Source organism: Mycteria americana, chromosome 4 (assembly GCF_035582795.1).
Source record: "Mycteria americana isolate JAX WOST 10 ecotype Jacksonville Zoo and Gardens chromosome 4, USCA_MyAme_1.0, whole genome shotgun sequence".
In the NCBI taxonomy this organism is placed as follows: Eukaryota; Metazoa; Chordata; class Aves; order Ciconiiformes; family Ciconiidae; genus Mycteria; species Mycteria americana.
This window is the reverse complement of record NC_134368.1, coordinates 72,881,212-72,907,530: the sequence shown is the minus strand read 5'-3', so window position 1 is coordinate 72,907,530 and position 26,319 is coordinate 72,881,212. Positions and strand designations below refer to the sequence as shown.

General features: G+C 42.8%; 1 protein-coding gene across 3 annotated transcripts; it reads left to right on the top strand.

Annotated features, from left to right (window-relative positions):
• Positions 1-1,870: 1,870 nt before the first annotated feature.
• ABCG2 (ATP binding cassette subfamily G member 2 (JR blood group)) lies at positions 1,871-25,186 on the top strand. 3 transcript variants are annotated; one of them, XM_075500894.1, is made up of 16 exons: positions 1,871-2,083; positions 7,862-8,074; positions 9,997-10,056; positions 10,537-10,651; positions 11,841-11,993; positions 12,412-12,569; positions 13,341-13,492; positions 13,956-14,060; positions 15,599-15,852; positions 18,346-18,428; positions 19,555-19,644; positions 20,252-20,376; positions 21,530-21,684; positions 22,617-22,706; positions 23,397-23,494; positions 23,971-25,186. In XM_075500894.1, the coding sequence occupies exons 2-16, from the start codon at positions 7,869-7,871 to the stop codon at positions 24,119-24,121; spliced, it is 1,995 nt and encodes a 664-aa protein (XP_075357009.1). In that variant the 5' UTR covers positions 1,871-2,083; positions 7,862-7,868; the 3' UTR covers positions 24,122-25,186. The 3 variants fall into 3 exon arrangements, 2 of the variants coding, with proteins under 2 accessions (XP_075357009.1, XP_075357008.1); XR_012775613.1 differs by having other exon boundaries at positions 1,872-2,083; positions 20,252-22,815; positions 23,971-23,987; XM_075500893.1 differs by lacking the exons at positions 1,871-2,083; positions 23,397-23,494; positions 23,971-25,186 and adding an exon at positions 5,635-5,770 and having other exon boundaries at positions 20,252-23,388.
• Positions 25,187-26,319: the final 1,133 nt, after the last annotated feature.

The window sequence follows — 26,319 nt, the reverse complement described above, 5'->3', positions numbered from 1 at the left end:
GAGCCTGTGGGAGAGACCGCCCTGATAAAGGAGCAGCATTTTTACACAGAACAACAGATAGAGTAACTTCTCCTGGTGCTCATATTGTCCGCTTCACCATTTGCAGTGGGGCTAGCAAATTATATTACATGTACGTCAGGCCCTTGGGCATCTCTTTTCTCTCCTCAGCTGTGGACAATTCCTGGAGGACTGTTTTCTCCCCGGGATGGTGGGAATGCATGCCACTCAGTGAGCATGAGAGCACCACAGTCTGCTGGAAGCACAATTCTGCAACACAGTCATCTTCCCCAACTGCCGCTACAACCAGCATGCTCTGGCTGGCACAACCGACAGCGTGGTTAGGTGCAATTTCACTGGCATGCTCTAGGGACTGTTGTGTTCACTGACAGGAAACAGAGGTCTTAAATATTTCCTAGGTATGTTAATTTTCAAGTATGCAAGGCTTTGGTCTAAAAAGCAAAGTAGAGACAAGACACTTGTAAGACAAAGGACAGCAGGGCTGTGGAGGAGTACAGCTCTGAGCCTAAATTCACGAGGAGGGAACACATCAGTGAAACACAGCCTACTCCAAGCAGCGGGAAACCTACCACTCAAGTAAAATGTGTGATGTTAACGTCGTGGTGATTTAACTGGTACTTTTCTGGGGTATGGATGAAATAATTTGATGTGTGAGGTAACAGTATTTTTGCATCTATTTGGTCATATGTGCACCTTCTCAAATGCTGCTGGGACTATGCAATGGTCTTCACTAGCTGCTAAGATGCTTATAAGTCTTGTATAAATACAGTACAGAGTTAATTATGATAAAACTAGTGGTAAAGGAAAGAACAAGATCCCAGAAGCGTGATTCCTGAACGATGAGATACTTACCCATCACAGGTTATATCCAGCTATAAAAGCTGGCCTTGTGACCTTCTGACCCAGACAGCTCTTATAGGCAGCCTTGATGTTTACTAATTAGTGATGAGTCTTGCTAGGAAAACGAGAGCATAAAGCTCATGCTTTTAACTGGAAACCATCTGTAACATGTTCTCTTCTGCATCCCTCTACCAAGGAGAATGACTGTGACCGTGTGGGTTTGTGCTCTTGTCAAAGCGCTGGCAGAGCCCTCCTGCAGGATGGTGCCTGGGACATTGGCCATGCGCAGGCAGCCCACCTGAAGTGAAGGAGTTCCTTCAGCATCCCCCAGAGCCTGGCCGACCTCATCTTCGGGGTTACTGGACTCAGAAGCTACAGCTGTCCTGGCAAGCAAAACTGAGTCAGGGAGCAAATGGGAGAAGTGGCGTGCCTGTCATCGGTGCCGCTCAGATGTTAGCACACCTGGAAAGCTGTGGCCTGCGCTGACCAGCAGGCCCAGCCAGGCAGACAGCATGTGCCAGGGACCACTGCCCCTACCTCATATAACGAAGGCTGCCTCAGGTTTGGTTCCCTCCATAGCATCAATTACATGCCCACATATTATCCTGTGAAAACCCCACTCTGGTGGGCTCAGTACAGCCTTTGCATTATTGCAGGTATTTTGAACTGAAGGAAAACGTACCAAGGTAGTAGCTGTCTGCAGGCCACTGGGGGAGAAGATTTCACAACCAGCTGTGCCTCGCCCGACATGCCATGCTGGCATTCATCACGCCCTGCCAACTCTGCCAGACTTGGCCATCGCTGTGAGCCTCTGGCAGGTGGAGATGTCATTCAAATGCCACCGCTACCGACGCAGGTGGTTTGGGGTGGCTCCTGACAAGGTGCTGCGCTGCAGCTCATTTATGACTTGTTCAGCTAAAAGAAAAAAAGGTGAAGGCTGTGGCTCGTCCTGGCCTTGCCCTCCCCACAAAGACCTCTGACTTCCCCAGCATGCAGGGAGAGGGTGGAGACTCCCCAGGGTGACGGAGCGCAGGGAACCCAACTCCTGGCTTTTTTGCAGCAGATGTGATGACACGGGTGGGACTGCCCTGCCCTGCAAGCTGAGCAAGCCGGCGGGGCTGTGTTCCTACACACCACGCTCTTCTCTTCCCAGGCTGCTGGTTCCCTTCCACCACCTCTGCCACCTCCTCAGCAGCCCTGCAGCGCTGACCCAGACCTACTGCTGGTAAGTGAGTCGGTAGCAGCAGTTCAGCCCTTTTATTGAGATAGATTTAATTTGGTGTAGTGGCTTGCTTCCTTGTCCATGAATTGCTTACTCTGCCATCACTAAGGAATTAGATTCAGCAGCTGTTTTCCTCCAACAGCCAACGAAAACACAGCAAAATGCTTGCCTACCTCTTCCCAGCTTTTCAAGGGATTTTATTGAGAAATTTGGCAATAAATTCATGAAAACATGTTTTATAAATGGGGGACAAAAGCTTCAAGGCTTAAAGTAAAACCAGTAAAAAGTTGAAAAGTTAGAATATTTTGCAGGAACTACCATACTTGGAGTTTGTCCATGCATGTTAACACACTGCAGATAACATGCATGCAAATGCCTGCACACACAGAGCACTGCTTACTCGGTCCCCAATTAACACACAGGGCTCTTTTCACAGAAGGTAGGTTACAAATCCCTAGTAAATCCGTTGGCAATTAACTTACAGATTGCCTGAATCGCATTATCCTTATTTACGCAAATGGTTTGAGTTTCCTGTGTGTGTTCCTGAGAAAGAGGACTGTATGGTCCTGGGCTGGCAGTACTAGGCTGTACTGCCCTCTTTGCATGCCCACATCCATTCTCTGGCCAGTCTACACCCCTCTAAATGCATGCAACTAAAGAGGAAAAAAGGTATACTTACAACTTCTCTGAATTTATAGGTATCCAAAGTCTAAAATGCACATATGTAGTACATACTGTACTGTTTCAGCTTGCAGGTTGCAAGACTAAACTTTGTACCCATGAAAAATAAGAGAAATAATAGCTCACTTAATTGTGGTTTCTCTGGCAGGTTCAAGTATTCAGAAAAAAGAAAATAGGCTATTTTTTAAAGGGTTTGAGCCAGCTTCCTTTAGAAAACTCTGCTGAAAGCTGCTTGTGTCTCTAAAACTCTTCCTCCTTAAGTAATTTCAACACTTATTCTCTATAGAGGTAAAATACTTTGAGTAACTGCCTGGATTTAAAAAAAATCAATTAAAATGCATTTCTGCATTTTGCCATTCAAAATGTTACTACCACTCCTATAGTATTGCTATTTCTATTTGAACTGCAAATCCCTTCTGGTGCCAGAAGCTTTGCAGGAAGACTGGCAGGAATGAATGTTACTTAGCTTTTTGTATAGATAACATATCTGAAGGCATACAAATACGTTTACTGAAATTGCTTGAAAGACCCCAGGTATGGTATTGCTGTGGTTCAAGTAGGTTTAAGTCAATGGAACTTTGTAGTACATTTTGTTGTTATGTTTTTGTTTAGTGTCCCTGTGTATGTAGGGAAAATGAGACTTTGTACTTTACAAGTCTCAGAGGAATACACAGGAAAGTAACCGTACTGAGAGTTTCATTTTCTGTGCATCGAAACAGTGGGCAAAGAGATTTCATGATAGTTTTTAAGAAAGTAGTTTCATTTTGCCATTAATAAAAGGTTAAATCTCAAGATCCAGTACTTTGCCTCCTGACAAAATTTTCTGAGACTAAATATCTCTGAAGAAAAGGTTTTTCTATTAGGCTTGAACTGAAATTGATGCCGAAATGAGTGGCAATAAAAATATTTTAGAAACATCCGGGAAAACAAATGAAATTTGTAAAATTCCCGAAGAGTTCATAGATTTTGTATTTAGCTGATGCAAAAATAATGTATTATACCCAGAGCTGATATGATGAGGATATGAAATACTTTATCATATTAACGAATATTTCTGAATACAGCAGGCATTGCGTATTATCATTGAATCTCCTGCTCATTTCTGATCTAAAGTAGATATTTGTAAGCCACTGGCAATGAATTCTAGGAAACTTCATTTAAAGAACTTTAGTTTGCATAGAAATTTATTTGATTAACATTCATCATGGTTGTTTCTTTGTTCTGCACATGCTCTGACTTAAAATGTTTCATGGCTGTATGTCACTTTAAATGCAATAAATAATTTTTTAAAGAAGGCCTAAAGCAATATTTTAAAAAATCCATTCCTAAGGAGCAATTGCAAACAGCTGACAATTATATTAGCTGTAAAGGAGCATGCCCCTGTATTCCTATGGTGAAGCTTATTGCTAGATCAGAAATGGAAAGGTTCGTTTGTAAAATACCAAACTGTTTATCTTACTGCAAGTACTTACCCCACAGTGAAAAAAAGGTCTCCAAAAAAAAGTAAATCAAAAGCCTAACTCTAGTACACAGGCATTATTTCTGCTGTCAGCACTTCATCTTCTCTCAGCACACTGTTAGCCGAGATCCAAATCGCCACTCTCGGAGGTTTCCACGAGTCACCCAGGCAAAGCCACGGCTGCCCTGATCTCGTGTTGGCAACAGTCCTAAGGCAGAAGCTGGGTTATGGGAATTCCCAAGGCCCCTTCCCACCAGCATGTCCAGAACTCTGTCATTTTGTCATACCAAGGAGCTGCTGTTTTGGAGTCCTTGCAACGGTTATGCTCCTTTGAGAAGAGAGACAGCTAACACAGATTTCATAGAGCAACTGATAAATAACCATTCATGTTTTAGCGAATGAGTATTCTGCAATTTCTTTCTGCAATACATTCTAGTAGCTCTGAAAGTGTAAAATGCTATTTGCAGTATTAACCTAACATCTGAAATAGATTTTTTTTTTTACTTTCATAAATGGTGTATGCCCACAAATACACCTTTCCCTGAAGGTGCAGCCATCAGCACACAGACAAATCTGTGTCTTCCACCTACAGCATCCCACCCTATCACTGCAATTAGCACAAGCGCACTGCAGTCATGAAGGGCCATGCTGATTTACACCACAGGTCCGGCTAGACCTGAATCCAGCCTCTGCTCATAGCTGCCAGTAACCAATGCCTTTGCAAGGGACGGTATCACAGAACACTATTTTTTGCTGGCAGATTTGGGCAATCAGTGGGCTCGGGCCTTCCTGAACTGGAGGTTTTCCACCGACAGCTGTATTAAATAGTCATTGAGGGACTGTCTGCTATGGATATGTCTAATCCTTCTCGTACCTGATTTATTTATCTAGCTTCTGCAATGTTCTTTGCAAAGATGTGTACAATCTAATCATAACTTGATTGGTAAATTAAATTTAACTTTGACATACTATCTGTTCTTAAGAACGACCCTGTGAAAGTAGTGTGATCCTGTATTTATGAAAATAGTTTCTGATCCTGTGCTTATTGTCTGCCAGTCAAGTTCAGTCTGGAACAGTGAATCTGTTTCATTCCTAAATGAAAAGTTCATTTTCTAAAGAGCATTTCTGAAATTTCAGTGCAAGTGCTGAGTTAGGTTTTTATGCTGGTCTTTGGAAAAAAAAACAACAAACCCAAATGAAACAAAGAAGAATTTAACTATTCTTCATAATGATTAACTATTCTTGATCATGCCTGAGGTCAGACTCCACCTCGCTCTCCCCCATTTGCTCATAGCATTACATCAGTAATACTGAAACATTAAGCTGAGAAAAAAATCTGATCAAGTAAAATACTGATCTAGATACCTTATAGATGCAGTGAGATGTCAAGGCCAGAGTCACACTGTCTTCTGAAGAATTCTGCATTCACATCATGCTGCTGGTTATCCAACAGTTCAAGGGATTTTGTAATGTCTATCTGTGGTGTTGACTCTGCAGTTGAGTGCTTGGTACCTCGCTCAGCATGCTAGCAAACATCTGCTCAGCATATGGTGAGACTTTGCACTTAAAGTTCCCACTGCGGTTCTGAACGCACATCTCTACCAAAGCATCCTTTCAAATGGATTGACGTCCAGCCAGATTAGCCCAGAAACTACTATATAAATAGCCTTATAAAATTAGCTGCCCTCCTGCAGGTAGGTAAGTCTTCTCCAGCACAAGTAGAGAAGAGTGTAGGCAGTTTATCAATAAAAGGCCTCCAGACTTTAAATGCTGCACATTTAATTGATGTTCAACTTACTCAAAATCCATTTTAGCTTAAATTAAAGCTAGTCCCATTAGAATTATATTTGGGACACAGTTTCTTTTCATTGTAGGAAAATTGGGCCAAGATTACTGATTGCTAAAACATTAAGAACTTATATTTTTGCCCGCACAGAAGACTGCAGTTTTGTCAGAAGAGGCAACCTTGGGCTAGATTTGGGATAGCATCATTGGGAGACAGATGAACCAGCCTTTACATGCAGATAGGCCTGTTGCTGAAAGTAGGGCTTCCAGTGGTTTCACTGTGCTGATAGCCACAAAGGAGAGTTCAGCTGTCTGTCAAGCAACCTTAGCAAACTAACAAGATAAGGGCTTGTTTTTTTATGTGACCATATGACTGTGTTAGATTAAACGGCATTTTTGTGCGAGGCTTATTTTATTAACTGCTCTCAAATTCATCCAGCATGTCTGAAATGGTCTCATAATGGTCTCATAATTTGCCTTCTTCCTTGCTGCAAGCAGTATAACTACGCTAAGGTATGGGACTGATCATCCCAGAGCTCCTAGCTGCTCATCTCCCCTCTCAGTTCCCATGAACTACTGCATTACTAACATTTCCCGTAGTGACAATTACAGTAATTAGACTCCGATTAGTCGACATAATATATAAAGAGAGGCCAGATCCTGCCTGCCACCTAAACAACCCTGTGCCACTTAGGAAGCACAAAGGGGACAAAGGTCTGCATGCACAAGGGACAGCTGGGGATGCCCCCACAGTGCAGGTGAATGGCTCACAGGCAGGAGCCTGCCTGACAACGGAGGTGAGATAACTTTAATTATTCCTCAGCTACCTTCTAGGTTTTACATGGAAAGCAAATCCAAGGAAGATAATTACTTGGCAGCGGTGTCCGTTTCCATGTTCCTATACCCTTGGCAAAATTATTTTGATTAAAAAAAGAAACCAATAATTTTTAGATTTTTACCATTGCGCAGAAACACCAGAGGTAGGAGGAGTATCTTTACTTCCAAACCACCTCTTCAAAAGAGTATCTAATGAGCAAACTCTAAGCACATTCAAAACTAGAAGTAAGTCTGACGAAGCGGATGGGCAGAAGGCCCTTTTGGACACCAATAATTTTGAGCCAATCTTTCGGCTAGTCACCTGTTGTACCTGTGGTTTCCAACAAGCGTGCAGTTTATGTACAGACCTCTCTGCCAGGGGCAGCCCTCCAGAAAGAGCATAACGTCAGATGCGGTTGGTGCCTGTGGCCAGGTGCTGCAGCAGGAGGGCTGCCAGTGAGGCCTCTGTGAGAAAGGACCCGGAGTTGTCCCATGCCAAACACAGGTGCCTCCAGCCAGCGCCAGCAGACCTGCCGCTGGCCAAAGCCGAGCGTGTCAGCGATGCTGGTAGCGCCTCTCTGAAAATCTATTTAAGAAAGGATAAAAGACGCAGTGCAGCAGCTGTGACAGAGGAGTGAGAAAATGTGGGAGAAACAGCCTTGCAGACACCAAGGCCAGTGAAGAAGGAGGGGGAGGAGGTGCTCCAGGCACTGGAGCAGAGATTCACCTGAGAGGGCAGGTGGGCAGGCATCTGGTGGCCAGCCAAGGTTAACCCACCACAACAGACCATCAGGGTGGAGGGAAACTCTTCTGTCTCCCTAACACCATATGTGGTGTGAAGCAATATGGCAGCCCAGCTCCCCATCAGCTCCGTATCATCTCAAGGTCTGAACCCACAGGACCCAAACTTCCTATCTGAGAGACCTAGATGGACATCTGCAAGGCCCACAGTAGGTCCAGTGCTGAACACTGGACCCAACAGACAAATACCTCTCCATACCTAATCAAATCTTCCCCATTCCTGTTTTTTTCATTTATAGAGGAAAAATGGCAGAAGGCCAGCCACACCTAAGTATTCAGATGTCAGACTCTAATACAAATGGCATCCCCAGCAGAAACCAGTCCTCTCCAGACTTAGCTGGCAGGGGAGGAAGCATACTAACTTTCCACAACATCTGCTACCATGTGAAGATGAAGTCTGGATTCCTGTGTTGTCAAAAAACAGCTGATAAAGAAGTTTTGAGAGATGTCAAGTATGTATTTAAACACCTCTTTAGAGTTTGTGTATGTTTTATTTCTGTTTGGACGGTTGAGTCCACTCATGTCCCTGAGCCACTAAGCACAATATACAGAATTTGATCAAGATTTATAAAACTTATACATATGTATGGTTGCTTTGTGTTTTGCTATTGACTACGCTTAAGCTTCCTGCTAGGCTCCAGTGGTCCTCAGTCATTAGAGCTGAGCCTGTACAACAGAGAGCTCACACTGCTGGGTGCCATCTCCCCTGGCCCCAGGGAGGGACAGCCTTCCTGGCCACTATCAGCACGGGGGCACACGAGCCAGCCGTGGTTGTTTTACACTACCTGGCAACTCTCCCGCTGTGCTGTGGTGTTTAACTGAGATACCAACAGCCTGTCCTGGATGCTTGCGTCTCCTTCCCTAGGGTGGCCTTTGGGAAGGTTAATTTGGGGGGGTTTAACTTAAAATGTTTAAGACTAATATAAACGTGGGTTAGGTTAACTTTGAAGAAATGTAAAGTTTTCTCTTTTTTTTTTTCTTTTTTCTCAACATTGAGCACTACTGCAGTAAAGGAGTCACATCGCTGTGGCCTTTGTTCAATAATCTATGCATAAAGTTTGCCCATTCACAGTTCAGTAGTTAAGCTAAGTGGCAAGTACTCATACAACATGCCATTCCAAGTCACCCGTGACTTTCAGCTCCCTAACTTCAATTTCTGTCATAAATATTCACCCTTTGTGTAGCTCTGTCTGTCCTGCTCTTTGTCCACGCAATTTCCACACCTCCTAAACATGAGCTCTTAAAATCTCTCCTCCTCTCCTCAAGAGCCATACATTATGGTAACTCAATTGACTGACACTGGTCATTTGCAACGATGTGAGCCGCAGGCCCCTCTTGTGGCTTACTGTAAAAGAACAACGGTTAACACACATTACGCTTTTCCCTTTTAGAAAATGCAGCATCTGCATTTGTTTTGTTACATATTGGGTTTTTGTGTTAAAATCACATATAATGTAACATAACGTATGTATAATGTGTATGCTTCTTAATCTGTGGAACCATAAATTTCCACAATAAGAAATGGAAGGAAATAAATATGCATCAGGAAGAGCAAAACCAAGCCTCCTAGGTTGCATGTCATTAGACCCTAAGAACAGCTGTACTGGGCCAGACCCACAGCCAAGTACTCAGATCGCTGATACCTGGACTGCTGATAACAACCAGTACCAGAGTGCAGTTCAAGATAAACCTGGTATCATAACATACAGACAAGCATTTGTATATGCAGCATGATTCTTGAGTACACCAATGCTTGTTGAGTGCAGATTTTAGGGGCTAGTCAGGAAAAATAGCAGTGATGCCTTCACGTGCTCCGGCAAAAAGATAAAAAAAAAAGGCAGCAGTATTTCCATACACTGTATCATTTCTATACAGTCTTTTCCCAAAATACTTAAAAACCTTTTTTATCTGGCTTTTGAGTTTCATGTGGCTTAAAATCAGATACAGAGAAACTAACAACTGCAGTTTCTGTAAGTACAGACAAATCCCTAGTATGTTCTGTCTACAGGGACCATTATTCTCTCTGCTAAGAGAATGCTACCTTTAGAACTGAATGTGGTTAAAGCAAGTGTGTGCTTCGCTGCTAGAGATCCATGGGGGAAAAGCATGCATACAGGTTTTACTACATTTTACTCAAGTTTCTGTGTTGTCTTCATTGTATGAAGATTAGTTCTTCTTGGATTAGGAATAAAAATTAAGGTGGAGTTTGACTGATCATAAATATTGTTTGTGATCAGGCAGCTTCATTAATTCCAAAATTAATGGATGCAGAAGGTAGTTCTACAGATAATTTACACTAGCCTACCAGATGAAACAGTAGGAGAGAGAAAAACACCCTATGTATTTTGTAAAACCTATCTGTTTTGTCTTACAGTGGCATCATGAGACCAGGACTGAATGCAATTTTGGGACCCACTGGCAGTGGTAAATCTTCGTAAGTGCCCTCTTTGCCCTACACAGAAATTACAGCAAGGAGAAAATGAACCTGCACATGTTTAGCAGTAATAAACAATACTTTCAGGGAAGGATTTTGTTTTCATTTAGGTCTGTGCAAATCTCACTGGTTTCTGAGAAATACCTGAATTCAAAAAAGACAATCAGCTTACATGACAAAGATGTAATTCAATTTTAGTCCACACTTTCCTGATACGTGATCTTTACGTATCATTCTAGGTTAGGCTCATATTATTGAATGAATAGACACAAATGCACTATGAAATTGCACAGATCTCATTTCCTTAGGAAACCAGGACAAAAGAAACTCAGCCCTGAAAGTTGCTGGGGGTTTTCTAAATAGCAAATGTTTAACATGGGATGCTTTTATGTAGCTGTTCATTCCATGAACTGGGTTTGTGGTTCAGAGAGCTTACCTCCTGCACGCTCATCTGACAAAGCAACCAACTTTTTCTCCTAGTCTACTTGACATTTTGGCTGCAAGGAAGGATCCCCATGGGCTTTCTGGTGACATTTTGATCAATGGAGCTCCTCAGCCTGCCAACTTTAAATGTACCTCTGGATACGTAGTACAGGTAAGTAATTTTTATCACTCTATGGATTTTATTGTCCCCTTCTGACTGCAGTTGTAAGAAGTTGCTGCAGCATTGCAAGTACCTTGCCTTGATCCAAGAATCAAGGCTGGTGCAGTAGCAACTCTCCACATGTCCACCCTAACTGGGAAAGAGACTCTGCTTTGTATTTGAGTCTCTTTCCTTAATGCTCTACAGTCAATGGGAGTGGATGCTTTGAATCCCTCCTTGTTCTCCATTTGGGGGAACAGCCGAGGCTACCAATATGCATGGAGTATTTTCTAAGTATGATGCTTTCTGGTAATACACAGCTTGTACCTCCGCTTGCCCAAGGACAATGTCACTAAGTCCCATTCTGAGAAAACCTTTGTCCTGCCAGGGTGGGTTGGGGAGAAAGACATGTGAAGGACAAAAGAAGGAAAATCGCATCCCGCTCTTAATTTTTTTCCCCTCCCCACTACCCGTGCTCAGCAGCACACTTGCAGTTTATCAAGACCTGAAGAGGTGCATCTATGAAAACCCCTTATAAAAGTACGGTCAGCACGTTATAGAAAGTTAGTCTCTCAAAACACACATAACTCTCTGAACTTCCCACATCTGACAGATTCCTTTTGCAAGAGACAAGCAGCTAATATCTAAAAAACCTACCCTCTTTCCTCCTTTGCTGAAACGAGCTTGGAGAACCTTCACCCCACCCGACATGGACTCAACTTCTCTTTTCCTTCCTTCTCTTCTCCTTCCTTCTCTTCTCCCTGCTCTTAATGCAGCCTCAGCCTGCCGCAGGTAACAAATGCACAGTGATAGTGATCTGAGCTGTAGCTGCTCCTTAGGTCCCTTTAGCCCTTCAGTATGTCACTCAACACCCCCAAAAAACTGAATAAGGTTAAGAATACATAATGGATAGTTTTGAATACGTTGCTATTTATGCATTTTGATATCATGCATGATGGAGGATGTTCCTATATTGCATTGCTTTATGAATTAAGGCAAATATAATTCCGTGCATGAAATGACACAGGCATTGCCATGACACAGGCATTGAAGATGCACCTTACCGCATGTTCTGGCAGTTGCTTCTCTCCCTCTGCATGCAAGGACAACATAAAACACGGGGAGATGCAGTTCTTGGGGGAAAAAAACAGAAATTGCTAAGCAACCACCAAGTATCTACTTTTTTTTTTTTTTAATGAAGGATGATGTGGTGATGGGAACCCTGACTGTAAGAGAAAATTTGAAGTTCTCAGCAGCACTCCGTTTGCCAAAGTCAGTGAAGGAACAGGAAAAAAATGAACGAGTGAATCAGATCATCAAGGAACTGGGTTTGAGCAAAGTGGCAGATTCCAAGGTAAGGCATGTAAATATGGTGCTTAAATAATGAACAAGTATTAAGTGATTTATTTAATTAACCAAGTGGCTCAGCATGGAAGATGAAAAAATAGTAAAATTAAACAGACTATTTCACTAATACAATAATTAATGACATTTCTGCATGGCGATCTGTACAGACTCTGCGCTGATACTACCATGTGCTATTACATTGTGGGGAAGGGGAAAGGTAGCCTGTGGTTGGAGAAAAAGGGAACACCTCAAGTAATACTAACGTTAAGAAACAGCCTATGTGTGAGGCAACATCTACATCTGTACCTGAAAGTAGAGTCAAAATTTCTTACAACTCTTCCCAACTGCTGCCATGACAGTAGGATGCTGTTTGCTCAATTATTTGTTATCAGGCCAAATGAGACAAATTTCTTGTTTTGTGGCAGGTTGGCACCCAGTTCACTCGTGGGGTGTCCGGAGGAGAGCGGAAAAGGACCAGCATTGGGATGGAGCTCATCACGGATCCTGCCATCTTGTTTTTGGATGAGCCAACTACGGGACTCGATGCCAGCACTGCTAACGCTGTCTTACTGCTACTGAAAAAGTGATGGCCTTGGAAACAGCTTCCTGTTTTCACCACTCAACTCTGCTACATTTCAGTTGTATTTGACTTAAATTACAGTTAGAATGAGCAAACAGGGAAATCAGACATGTAATTGTTTACCAGTGAGCCGAGGCTGCAAAGGGGGTAGGAAAAAGACCATATGAACTCTCTCACCCCAAAGCAGCTGCTCACAGCAGTACACAAAACGCCTTGCACAAAGCGTGTGCATGCCGGCCGGGACTGCAATTTGTCCATGATAGCTGTCACGAACAGCTTCATTTATTTTCATGTCTGCCTGGGCCAGAAAAATGATAAAAACGCCTGTTGTACAGTCTGGTAAGGTGATCAGTTTTAATACAGACGGTAGTTAGAACACAGCTAGCTGTTTCCACATCACAAAATCTCAGGCCTATCTTTGGGAAAACAAGCACAACACACTCTCTTATTTGCAAATTTTACATCATTTCGCATTTACTACAAGCAAAGAGGACTCAAATGCCTCTCTCCAGAGCTTTCTGTTTGCAATAAAATCTTCCCAGGACCTTCCCCTCCAACAACATTCCCAGCGAGAGGGAACTTTCTTTTCTCACACAAACACTATAAATATGATCTAAATATTTTTTCTTCTTTTTTTTTTCCTTCCCCCTCCCCTCTCTGGCACCCCAAGTTAATCAAACTTAACCAAAGCTTAACTGAACTTGCAAATTCTCTTATCTAAATGCTGAATCAACTTGCAAAGCTAACATCTATCATTCTTCACTTCACATTCAGGATGGCAAAACAAGGAAAAACAATAATCTTCTCCATCCACCAGCCTCGGTACTCCATATTCCGACTGTTTGACAACCTGACGCTGCTGGCTGCAGGGAGAGTTCTGTACCATGGGCCCTCTCTGCACGCCATCGAGTACTTCCAGTCTATCGGTGAGCACAACTCAGCAGGGCCAACTGCAGCAATGTCTTTAGTTTGCACTAACTTTAATAAAATGCCAGTAGCACTTGATCAGAATTGGACAGTGTGTGTATTAGCAAATCCAGGATTTTAAAAGGCTAAGCATTTCTCTTGGTGTTTCACCTCTTGACCCATATGTGGGTTTGGATGATAGGGCTGACCTCTAATCAGCTGTTCCTGGGTGCATCTTAATTAGACAAAGCCCAGGCTAGGGCTGAGAAGGGCACACTGCCAGCTGTCACCTTGCTTTCACCGATAGAGCTGTCTGTCAGTGCCGTTTATCTCTTGGGTAAGCACAGACCTTTTGAAACCTGCAGTGCTTATGGTGCAGGCTGCTCAGCGGGCACAATGGCATGGCTGTGTTCATGATGGCCATGCACAGTCTTCTGCCAGTCACACAACCACCGCTTAGGGCTTGTAATGCTGTCACCACAGGCTACGAGTGTGAGCCGTACAACAACCCTGCCGACTTTTTCCTGGACATCATTAATGGAGACTCCACTGCGGTGGCAATGAGCAAGACCGATGAAACTAACGCAGGTATGAAACCCAGAGCTGAGTGAAATTATCGTAACATGTATTTTGCCAGAAAGTGTCCAGCACAACACAGAAAAATCACTTACAGATGTCAAACAACCAATAACCATGTTGTACAAGTGTACAGTTATTTATATGCACGAGAGTATTAGGTACTGCTGATCCATGTTGCTTTAAAGGAAAAAAAACAAAAAACAAAACTCAAAAACTTACACCGTTCCTCAATCCTTTTTGTCTATACATGGAAAATAATTAGCATAACCTGAAATAAGTACCAAATTCACATACAGCCCTACTATATAAAATATTCCTGTCTATGCAAGAACAGTTTGCCTCTCATAAATAGGTATGTAGTAATTTATCATTGCTATCCATTTCTTCATAAACTGACCTGTATACTTTTGTGCCACACTCAAATTAGGACATGTTAAAGGTGAAAGAATATTTTCCTCTGTTGCAGTTATAATGTCTGGGAATATAAGAAACTGTTTTGTTACCTCTCAACACAAAGAAAGAGCTTCTTTCCCCTTTGAGGCAAGCCAACTGAAGTCCTACAGAAGCAGAGACGATAAACCAGGACAATTGTTCCAGTTAGGGACATAATTTGATGCAGTTATGACCTGTATTTTTTACCTAATGGAATGGTTTACCTGTTATGAAATTACTGTTTTCCTTCCTCTGAGTAGGGTGGGAAGAGGGGGTAGAGATAGGGGACCGGTGTTCTCCTGATGCTTCCCTGAAGTTGTGGCAAGGCAGAAATTATCTCCAAACTAACAAATCAAATCTCACCTATGTTCAGTAGCATGCTTTTTCATCCTGTCTGTTGCTACTCATTAATAGCACACTCTCTTTTCACATGAATGAAAAGGGAAATGAAATAATGAATATGCTATATGCCCAAACACACAGTTTCACTATATCTTTACCAAAGAAGCAACCAGCATTTTACAAAAATGCTGACTGTGTTCAGGGTCTGACTAATATTACAGCTGGCAACACACATCGTATTTGTCATTGGAAAAGCACACACTGGACTACAGTTGAGAAAAAAAGGATCTCCAGCTGAAATTTCTTTATGACAGACTCAGAAGTTTGATTGAAGTAGGCACATGCAGGATTACCTGGATCTAAAAGTCTGGGAGGTCTAGGATTATCTCATCGGATCTGTGAAACAGATCACTCAGAGAAACTGGGGGGGGGGGGGGGGGGAGGGGGGGGGGCATTTTTTGATTAAAAGTCAGATTGCTGCCAGTTTGAAACTTCATTGGCAGACAAGGGTTTATCTAGTCAGTCTGCTGTGAAGCCACTGCTTGTGGGATGGGTTGCACGGACAAACACAGAGGTTTGGTCTTATTTATACCAACTCTTCGGAATTACATGCTATGAGACTGAGTGCAATGAATCACTGGAACTAAATGTGCATATTAATTCTTCTGGTTCATTAGTAACTCTCCCACCCGAACGTAACTGTCCTGGCTTAACTCCTAAACGATCTTCCCATCCCTTACAGAAACGGCTGTATTTCTTTTTAATTTTTTCAGCAGAGAGCACTGAAGAACACACTGAATATGATAAAACCTTGGCTGAGGAGTTAGCAGAAAAATATTCCAACTCTGCCTACTACCAAGAAACAAAAGCAGTATTAGAGAATATTTCTTTGGGAAATATTACCAAGAAAACAAAAGCAGTTTTCCGACAAATTACATATGCCAATTCCTTCCTTCATCAGCTGAAATGGGTGTCCAAGCGCACATTTAAAAATCTGGTAGGAAACCCTCAAGCTTCTGTAGCTCAGGTAACACTATTTGTATCTATCCTTTTGTGGTATATGTTGAATTTATTCCACTCCTGTATTAGATAAGTCATTGGGATGGTTTTGCCTCTTGATATTTTGACTGCAGTAAGCATCTGAAAAAGGAGCGTTCAAGGTCTGGAAATCTTATTCACTAGAAGTTGTCTTGAATGCTCCCAAATGAGCAGCATGAGGGGTTGTTCAGTGGACTACTGAATTGCGGGCTACTGAAAGACTTTGGGAGGCAAGATCTTTTCCAGCAGGGTACTCTGCTGCTCCCAGCCAGGTGCAGATTATCTCCCAAGTAGTTTCACACATTCGCCCAAGAACATTCTTCAGACCAGACTCTAATTGTCCAGGCTTGGCACCGTGGGGTTTGGCCTCAAATCTTCTCCCCCACCAGGGAAAGTTAACACACTACACTTGCATACTTAATTAAACTTCAGCACACAATGAAGTGCTGGCAGTTGGCTCAAGTGTAAAAATATTTCCACAGTCTCATAACATGTGTGTCGTTTGGTCATTTGACTGTTCATAATGGCAATGACGTCTTCTGGAGAAGATGTGATGAAGACCACAATAGGGTCTAACACCTGCCACAGAAGATGAGCACGTTCTACATGACTGGCCCTGTTAGTGCTGCTTTTTCAGAAGAATCAGCACCAAAAGTGTTGATTTCTTCAAAGCTGCACATTGCCTTCAAAAATAAAGAATGCCTGGCTGACCTCTGCAGAACGACTAATCCTCAGGAATCCCCTAATTCATGAGCCAAACTCTGCAGTCCCAGCACCAGCAAAACTCCCACTACAATTCTCAGCAATTCTAGAGGAGCCAATAGAAAAATTGGTCCTAAGCCAGGGGTATAAATTATCTTCATCATGGTTTATATAATGAGTGAACAAATGGCCAGTGTGGAGGGGAAATGAGTCCAGAATCCCTGAGGTTAAAAGGCTTTGAGTATGTGTGTGTGCCTGTATGTTGATACTATGGAGATCCTTAATAATTGCTTTGTAAAAGCTTGACCTTGTGACAAGAATTAGACTCTCAAGGATCTCATAATACCCCAAGGTTAATGGCCCTGACTTGTTTCTCACAATCTTTTCTATCTCCCCACCCTCATTAGGGGTGGATTTTACAAGCATTCTTTTAGGGGTACATGGTTCATTAAGCCTTTTTTCATTAATCTGCTCCAAATTGGTCTTGATATGATCCCTGCTTTCCACTGCAATTGGCTTAGGAGCTGAATTATCCCTGACATTTGCTCCTTTCGGCAGGACCTTAGTGATAGGGTACCATGATCAAGGGATTTATGGTATTACGATTCATGCATTGCTCAAGCTTTAAAATGACAGAACTGCCTGATACCATCAGTTTTGTTGAGATTTTCGTCATTTGCATTTAGCATTAAAAAAGTGCCATGTACACACTTCAGTCTTTTAAATTATACCCTTGAGGCAGCTGGTATCTTTGCTATTTAAATTGTGTTACAGACTGCAAATATCAGTACACCTATAGTCCGATTGTAGTATCTTGCTTATGTTAAAAACAATCCCATGAATAAGATGTGTGATAGAGCCCAGCAATTACACACTGTGGAGCATGAAAATAAACTGTCATCCCCAACCCAGCAGTCAGGAAAGACTGCTTTTGGTTATTGGTTGCCAAGCTCAAAGTAGCATTGAGATGGCTCCAGAGAAACCCCCACAGAAGCACTGCACTGAAGAGCCATGGTCAGCCCTAGAGCTGAAGTTACCCTTGTCACTGACAGCAGAAGGGGAGTCACAGACTGTCCCAACGAGGATGAATGGTGGAGAGTATCAGTAGGGAGAGAGGAGCGATGTTGCAATACGTCACCAATTAACTTAACTTAATCATGACATCCAAGAATGGCTGAAACAGCGGTGGGGGAAAGGAGCTTGGCTGAGGTGCACGTGATGCTGGGGTTCCTCTGGGGAAAGGTGTTATTCCCTCTTTCTAACCTGCCCCACCAAGCCCCTGCTATCATCCTCCTCCCATTGCTGGTGCTAGCACCCTCCCGGCACTCCCAGAGCAGTTCCCTCAGCTCATATATTGGGCATGGCAGGAGGTCAGGGAAAAGCTGTGATACTGCTGCAGGAATGCGCCTCCTGCCAGTGCCACCACAGAAGAGTGAGCAGCAGCTGAAGCTCCTGTACTTTCCCTCCTTTCTAGCCGTCCCAGTGCCTTGCCCACATGAGGCAGCAGGGGCTGTCTGCTGCCAAGGGCAGGTGGCACTGAGGAGCTGCTGTGTCTCACAGACACCTCTTGAAGGATACCGTGGCGCAAGACTCAAAGTACTGCTGTGCTGCAGGTTGCTAACTGCCCCACCAACTCCCTTCCCAGCTTGCATAGCTTTTCTTCTTTCTGAAAACGCTTCCTGTCAATCTACACTCACCGCTACATATTTCAAAAAAACTACTGAAGCTTTGAAAGCAATGAGAATAATACTTTTCCTCTTCTTTTCTTTTTCACATTTAGCTGTGTGTTACGGCTTTCCTGGGACTGGTTGTAGGTGCCATTTTCTTTGGACTTAAAGAGGACTCCGCTGGACTACAGAACAGGTTAGTCAGTTTAGGTAATGGATATCCAAAAATTTGTTAAAGCTCCCTCATCGTTGTGATAGGATAATGAACAGCTTGGAGGCTGAGAAGGAACCAGCGAGCTCTTTATGAAATATATCTACCTCTTTAAAGCAAATGCTTCCCTTCACATCAGTACATAAGGCCAAGCCTATGTTAGTGACTTTGAAGTGAGGATGTTCTGCCTCTAGGAAGGTCCCTGCAGAACTGAGAAGGGGATGCAGTTCTGCCCTGCCATGCTGTAACCTGGACAAGCAGTCCAAATTAAGTGAGTAACGCTACTTCTGTAGGATGACGTTTTTCAGTGCCAGTCAGGTTGCTGAAAACACTGAACAGCAGACACCATATTAAAAAGGCTTAATTCAGCATGGCAGCATTTTAACTTCTTTTCTGCAAAGATTTCCCCAAGATAAAAAGATTAAAGACTAAAATATAGAGACTTGGGTACATAAACTTGGGTAACTAAAGCTTTGATCTTGCAACTGCTTCTATATACACACTTGAGTTTACCAGCAGTAAGTCAGAAGGTGCATCTAAAGCTAGATTTTAAAATTATTCTAGTCTATGTATCATTTTGACAGCTGTACTTGACCTCACAAATGGGTTTGCAACTAAGAAAGCTCTGGGTTCTTAGTCTTGAAACACTTCATAGCATTTACTTAAAAATGGCTGAGTTTTAAATTGGATATGAACATGTGAAAGCAAAGCCTTAAATTTTAGTGGAAAAGATAAAAACAACTTATCACATTGCTTATTCAGTTCCTAACAGTTTGTATCAGGCAAATGCCTCACAGACTGAGAATTTTTAACATGTCAGGAAATTACATTAAAAAAAAAAAAAAAAAAAAAGGAAAATCAGTTCCTTTTCTGTCCTTTGACTGCATCAGAGAACATACTACCTTTGCATGCGAATAACAAATACTGCCTGTACCACATCTACTTCAGGGTTGTTACGGACTCAAACTTGTAGCCAAGCCCTTTCCTGTGGAATTCAGGATGGGAGGTCACATACTGCTGAACTCCAGGCACTACGGTTGGATTTACGTACGCTGTAGTGGGAACACATTTACATCACATTTTTAATAACAGCTTGTTTTGTTTTTTGTAGAGTGGGTGCAATGTTCTTTCTGACCACCAACCAGTGTTTCAGCAGCATCTCAGCTATTGAACTCTTTGTTGTGGAAAAAAAGATATTTACGTAAGTCAAACCTACAAAAAAGTTATCAAGGACTACTGTTAGAGAGTTTGCTTGTTTGCCCTGCTGTAGCTAATTGTCATTTAAGTACACCTAGTGCAGAGTTTTCAAATTATTTCACTGTTAGTGTTCATTGCAAATGTACTCTTTTAGCCTGTGAGCGAGTTGTCTGCAAATCCCCAAAACGGTACCTATGATTGCAAACGGCTCAGAGTTTATAGGAAAAAGCCCTGAATACTCAATTTAGGTATTGATTAATAAGTTTGTGACTTGCTAGTAAGGACAGTAAATACTATCTAACTGGATTCTTTAAAGCTGTGCAGATTACACTGTACACAAAAGGAAAATTATTTACCCTCTCTCTCTGTTTTGACGACACGACACATATATTTACTAAAAATTATGTGCACAAGTACCCATGTTCATTTGCATATGAAAATGCCACCATTACTACAGTGTGTGGTTTACTGGACATTTGCATTACAGCCTAACTATGAAAGAACTCTTTTTTTCCAGTTTAGGCTAGAATTCACTTGTCTTCAGGTGAAAATAATCTTACTGGTTTTTAGTGATTAATTTGTAATATGCTGTGACTACCTCTGTGTTCCAGACATGAATATATCAGTGGGTACTACAGAACATCTGCATATTTCATCTCAAAGCTAATGGCTGATTTAATACCCATGAGGACTATACCAAGCATCATCTTCACCTGTATAATTTACTTCATGTTAGGCAAGTATGGTCTCCTACAGTCCCATTACAACCCCCTTAATAAATCAACAAGGCACTTGCATTTTATGTATGTGCATGTATACATGTATATTTATATAGGCTAAAGCACTACATTGGCATGGCAGTGATTACTGAGCTTGCTTTTAGCATACCATGCTGTTTACAGAAAAGGCACACTTTCAAAGATTTAAGCATTCATGTCAGAATCTGTGACATGTCTCATCTCCACTGTCCCTAGAAGGAAGCGTGCCATAACCATTACTACATAGGTTTGATTTATTCCTTTTCATTTATGGCCATCTTAGCTTCTGGTGACTTTTCCAAGATACTTTTTCCATCCTTGCAAGAACATCTATCAAAGAAAAAGTTTTGTTTTAAGAACTTAATACTGTGTGAATTCATATCAGCTTGTTCTTTTTGGTGAAATGCCTTCTGGTTAGTGAGCAGACTTTGAAAATTGCTGGCACCAACTTTTCTAACCCTAGAACACCTTCAAACATCATCCTCAAATCATGTCCCAAGCAGACCATTTTCCTAGGGTAAGGTTTCAGATCACTACATCCTTTTGGGATATCCCAAAAGCTTGAAAGTGCAAGCAAAATTTAAAAATAATCACAGTTCGCTTTGGTCTGAGTTTTTTTCCCTAAGGAACAGGAAAAAGGCCGCACTGGCAAGAGGCTTTCAGACTGCAAAACTGGAGCGAGATAGACCTTGCTACCAAATCCATAGCCACGCAAAGGCCACTAGGTCCGTTAGGAGAGCTCTCTGCCGGAAATAGGTGAAATGCTGTACCACTGCTGCTCATGGAAGTCCACTAGAAATTTCTCCTTTGATAGACAACTTGAAGCCACAGTGAAGCCTTCACCTTGGACTGTGTGGAGTATAGTACTGTGACTTCTACTCATTCTGCTATCTCCAGTGTTACTGCAGTTACAAGCATATTACTTATTCATCCTGTCCTCCATTGACAGGGCATACACATATGGGCTGTCACAAGCTCCACTGCAGTCTTGGGTCTCAGTGATGTAGCTTATACTGTCAAACAAAATGTATTCTGTAGGCAGGATACACTACATAAGTCAGGATGGTGTCCAGGTTATGGTAGAGCTTTTGGCAGGATCATACTGAAACCCTTCTTGTTCTGATCTTTAAGGTTTGAAACCGACAATAGAAGCCTTCTTTACAATGATGTTTACCCATATGATGGTGTCCTACACAGCCACTTCTATGGCACTAGCCATTGCAGCAGGACAGAGTGTGGTCGCTGTAGCAAACCTGCTCATGACTATCGCATTTGTTTTTATGATTGTGAGTAGCATTATTCAGTTTTCTAGACTGAATCCTGAAATCCTAGAAATGCTAATATCTAGAAGTCCCACCAGCACAGAGTTCAGCTGAATTCTGCGAAAAGACTGTGGGGTTGAGCATGTTGAATATCCCGATTTGTCTGATTTGAATATTCTGATATTGTGGGGTTGAATATTCTGACTTGTCCTTTTAACTAACAAGAACCGGGGGGGCCGGGGGACTGGGTGTAACGGGGAGGGAGAGTGGTTCCTCTGCCCTCTTCTCTGTGGTTCTGGCAGCCAGCGTACTGCCTGGAAAGCAGAAAAGCGGCCTAGAGCTACATTGCATTCACTCTCCTTTAGCTTTGCCAAAGACAAATTTGGCTGGCTGAGGACATGCCCCGGAGCCTCCTGCTCTCCAAGACCACTACTGTAGTTGCCCTCTTCAGCTGCAGAGCTAACCACCAGGCATGTTAGAACCGGACAACACACAAACAGCTACAGTTAGAAGACAGGCACCATAAACAACAAGGCAGCACTGAACCAACAGCCAAAAACCACGTTGCCTCAGGCTCGGGGCACACAAGCAAAACTGAGTGCACACCACCAGCAGCTCCACACACCCAAGTAACAGCAGACAGTGCATGTGAACCCATGTGGGACCCCCAGATGGGAAACATCCATATTTAATGCATGGGTGAAAGCATTCCCCGTTACTCATTTTGGGAGAAGGACCACATGGGGTTATGGCCCAAAGCTGACTAACAGGAATAATTCCTTCCCTCTCCCCTGTTCTTCCACTGGAAGAGTTTCTTCCTCTAGAAATGCCTTCCCACTTGTTTTTAATCTGAAGAAGCAGAGTCAAGAGCTAGAGAAGAACACATGGTAACAGCATACAATATGTAATTTGTTTTTTTGTTGTTGTTGGGGCTTTTTTGTAATTCTTGCCTCTAGATTTTCTCTGGGTTGCTGGTCAATCTCACAAGCATCATGTCCTGGCTCTCCTGGCTCAAATACTTTAGCATCCCTCGATACGGAATGACAGTAAGTGCTGTATTTTCCTGCGTACAGACTTTTGGAAAAGATTTGCTAGAAAGGAATGTCTTTACTCATAATAAAGAAAACTCCAAACTTTATGGGCTAATGAGCAAAGGTAAGCTAATTAAATACAGCAGCCTCAGAACATAGTGCAGTATCTTGAAACAAGGAAGGCTTCTCATCAACCAACACCCACATAAGAGCTCATTTCTGTAACTTGGAAACACCTCGTACGAGAGACACTAAACAACTACATCCACTGGAATGCAGTTGGATGAAAATGATACAGAGTAAAGAACAATGTTATCCCTAAAAACCAATTCTTATCTTTTCCATCAGTCAAACAAAAACTTGTCAAGCTAAAACTTTTCTCCTAATTTTTGATAACTTAAGCCAGGGTGATGTTTCGCAGAGAAATTTGGGCTTTAATATGCCTGTGCAGAAGTAGTCTAGCCCGGGGGAGGTGTTAAAGCCTGGTGACGCGCGTGCATTACAGGGTGTGGATTGCATACATTCCTCTCTTAGAAGAAAAAGAACCATGCTGCTTGGTTAAAAAATGGGAATTTGGCCAACATAATAAATAGTGATACCATCACGTTTTTAGAATAAATTTGAATTGAATTATATCTCATCTTGTTAATGTATCATTCTTTTACCTACTAATTTCTGTTGTCATTGTTTCTTTTATTTTAAAAGGCTTTACAAATCAATGAATTGACTGGTCTGAACTTTTGCAGCAGCAGTAACAACACAAATTTAATCAACAACGATAACTATCGACAGATAAGCCGTCCGTAAGTATTTTGGTAAAATGAATCCCACCACCAGTAACTTACAAAGTTCTAGAGCGTTAGTCTGTTTGTGAGATAATCACTGATGACTAGCAGAATCTGTGAGTTTTTATACGGAAAATGAAGTTTTGACTGGGTGTTTGCATTGTGCCTGCAGAGAACATTCTGCTTATTGTCATATTTAGTATTTACAACACTAGGAATATCTGGCATTATGCTTCTCACTTTCCTTTGAACTGTGTTTACTGCATCACATACACACACACTACAATTATACAGCCTCACAAAATCCATTTCAGCTTCCTACAGGAAACTGATTGTAGCTACAAGAAAAACAAATTTACAAATAGAAAATAAAATAGTAACATATAGCTGCTGTTTGCCTGGCCTACTACAGACATGAAATCACACTACAACTTCTAGGGATCTTCCTAGATACTTCAAACTGACTAAGTTTATAAATGTGTATTTATCCGTAGGTGGTGTACCGGAGATGAGTATCTAAAAAATCAAGGCATTGATGCGAGTAGCTGGGGCCTGTGGCAGAACCATCTGGCTCTCGCCTGCATGACAGTAATATTCCTTACCATTGCATACCTGAAACTGCACTTCATGAAGAAGTTCTCTTAAAACCAGAATGAAAAATGCAATTCCCACTGTTCAGTAGTTTGATAAACTGACTGCGCAACTGACTTGATTCTTTTTTAAGAGAACTTCCTTTGTACTTCTGTTTATGATTACACAACAATGTGAATGCCATCCTTGTATATTAAATACTTAGTATTAATGTACTTTGCTGAAATGTCTAGGATGCCTCAGTTCTCTTTGCCATAAAAAGTATACAACTATTAATTTCTGCAAGAGACTATTCAGTCTTTCTGCATGTTCTAGCTATGAATTTGTTAAACAGTGAAACTAATATTTAATGGCTTAACCTGAAAAAAAATAATGGTTCCATATTTTAATTAGCACCTACATTCACTGGCAAGTAATTCAGTCCAAAGTGATGCTTATCAGGACACCAACGCAGTCTTGACTGCTAATGTGGTCACAGTCTACGTGAGACAGCGACAAAAACATCCTCTCCATCCCAGTGCATGCCTCATGCCCTTTTTCTATTTGGGAATCATTACTGCTCAAGAGTGTACTTGACTGATGCCATAGAGTTTTTTCTTACCAAGCTTGAGTGGTAGAAACACTATTTTTTAAATAAAGGTGACCGTGTACTTTCTTACTCTGCCAGTCTGCATAATGCTTGTACTGAAATTTGCACTTTCTCCGTGTAACTGCAAGTCATCTTCACTGTTCTGTTACTGCTGCTATTGTGAGTTCTTAGTCTTTTTTATGGTGACCAATTTCAAGTGTACAGCTAATGAGGATGGTACCACATTTGTAAGAGTCTGTAGGTTGCAGTAAGCCTTTCCTGGCAGGCCAGCTTTTCCCTGGCCATATGCAGCAACGGTAGTTCGTCTCCTTCCACTTGGTACAGATGCAGCAGCACTTCCAACAAGGATCTCTGCCCTTATCACTCCCCATTATTATTTCATGCAATAAAATTTGCTCTGTTTTAAAGACCTGTTGCTTAATTTTGGCCATGGTCTTCAGACTCCTCACCAGCCATCCCTCTTCTTGAGTTTATTTAGGAGGCGCACGTGCAGTACAGTAACATTACAGGGGAACGCTTGCCTAGCCGTACTACTTCACCAGTGTACCTGCCACCTTCCACAAAAAATCCACACGCACGGCTTTTCACCTGTGTTGTAGCTGACCCTGTCTTCTCTTTGTACGCAGCCTGTGCGCTGCAGTAAAACGACATCAGCGGTCCCCAGCCGAGGTGTTGCCATGTGAGACGCGGGAGAAGGGCATGAGGTGTGGCGTGCCGCCCTGCCGTGCCCCCTCCTCCGCCTACAATTTCCCCTCGCTCTCGGTTACAACGCGGTGCCCAAGGGCCGAGATGCGTTACGGCCGCGCCAGCCGTTAACCGTTAGCCGGCAGCCGCGCACCGCCCTCCGGCCCCGCAACCAATCACCGCCGCTCCGCCCGCCCGCCCGGGACGCTCCGCTCCGCTCCGCTCCGCTCCGCTCCGCTCCGCTCACCTCCTGCCGCTGCCGCTGTCACCGGGCTGGAGGGTGCCCGCCGCGCCCGCTCCTCCGGGCAGGAGAGGAGGGAAGGGGAGTAAGGGGCTTCGCAGCCAGGCAGGGCCGGGCCGGGCGGCGCAGGCGCAGATGGCAGGGCGCGCCGGCGGGCGCTGGCCGCCGGGCGAGGGGCGGCTGGAGCGGGCGGGCCAGCGCCGAGCCCCGCAGAGCCGGCCGGCGGGTCCCTGCCTGGCGTCCCGGCAAGCGCTCGCTGTGCTCTCTGAGCGCAGGTACTGAGCGTAGCGGCTGCCTCTCTGACTCATTTTCAGTTGTCATCTGACATCAGATTAAAACTATTTGAAAACAGAATGATTGAAAACAGATGCAAAGGATTTTACCTGCAGAGTTAGGCATAAAGTAAATGCATAAAAATGCATAGAAGACAGCTTCACAGCTCTTTCTTGGGCTGCTACCGTTAATCTCGTTGCTTCTGCAATGTTTGCACTAGTCATACACAGCCACATTTGGAAATTTCCCAGCACTGTCTGGCTTTTGTTGGTTTTTATTTTAACTGGGCCTGCTCTCGTACTAATAGAAGACATGAAGTTAACCATAATACAAATTATTGTTACACTTTTCTATCTCCAAATTTATTAGCATTGCATTTAAATTACAGTGTATTAAAATAAGTTAATCCCCAGTCAAGTGTGGTGTCCTGACTTCTGCCAATTTCCCTGCACGTTTTCTCCCTGT

Bases quoted from the DNA above. Each gene is read 5' to 3' on its own strand.
- ABCG2 (XM_075500894.1), top strand. From the start codon at position 7,869: ATGGCAGAAGGCCAGCCACACCTAAGTATTCAGATGTCAGACTCTAAT. The intron at 15,853-18,345 runs GTAACACTATTT...TTTCACATTTAG, and splicing joins CTCAAGCTTCTGTAGCTCAG to CTGTGTGTTACGGCTTTCCT. The intron at 20,377-21,529 runs GCAAGTATGGTC...CTGATCTTTAAG, and splicing joins TATAATTTACTTCATGTTAG to GTTTGAAACCGACAATAGAA.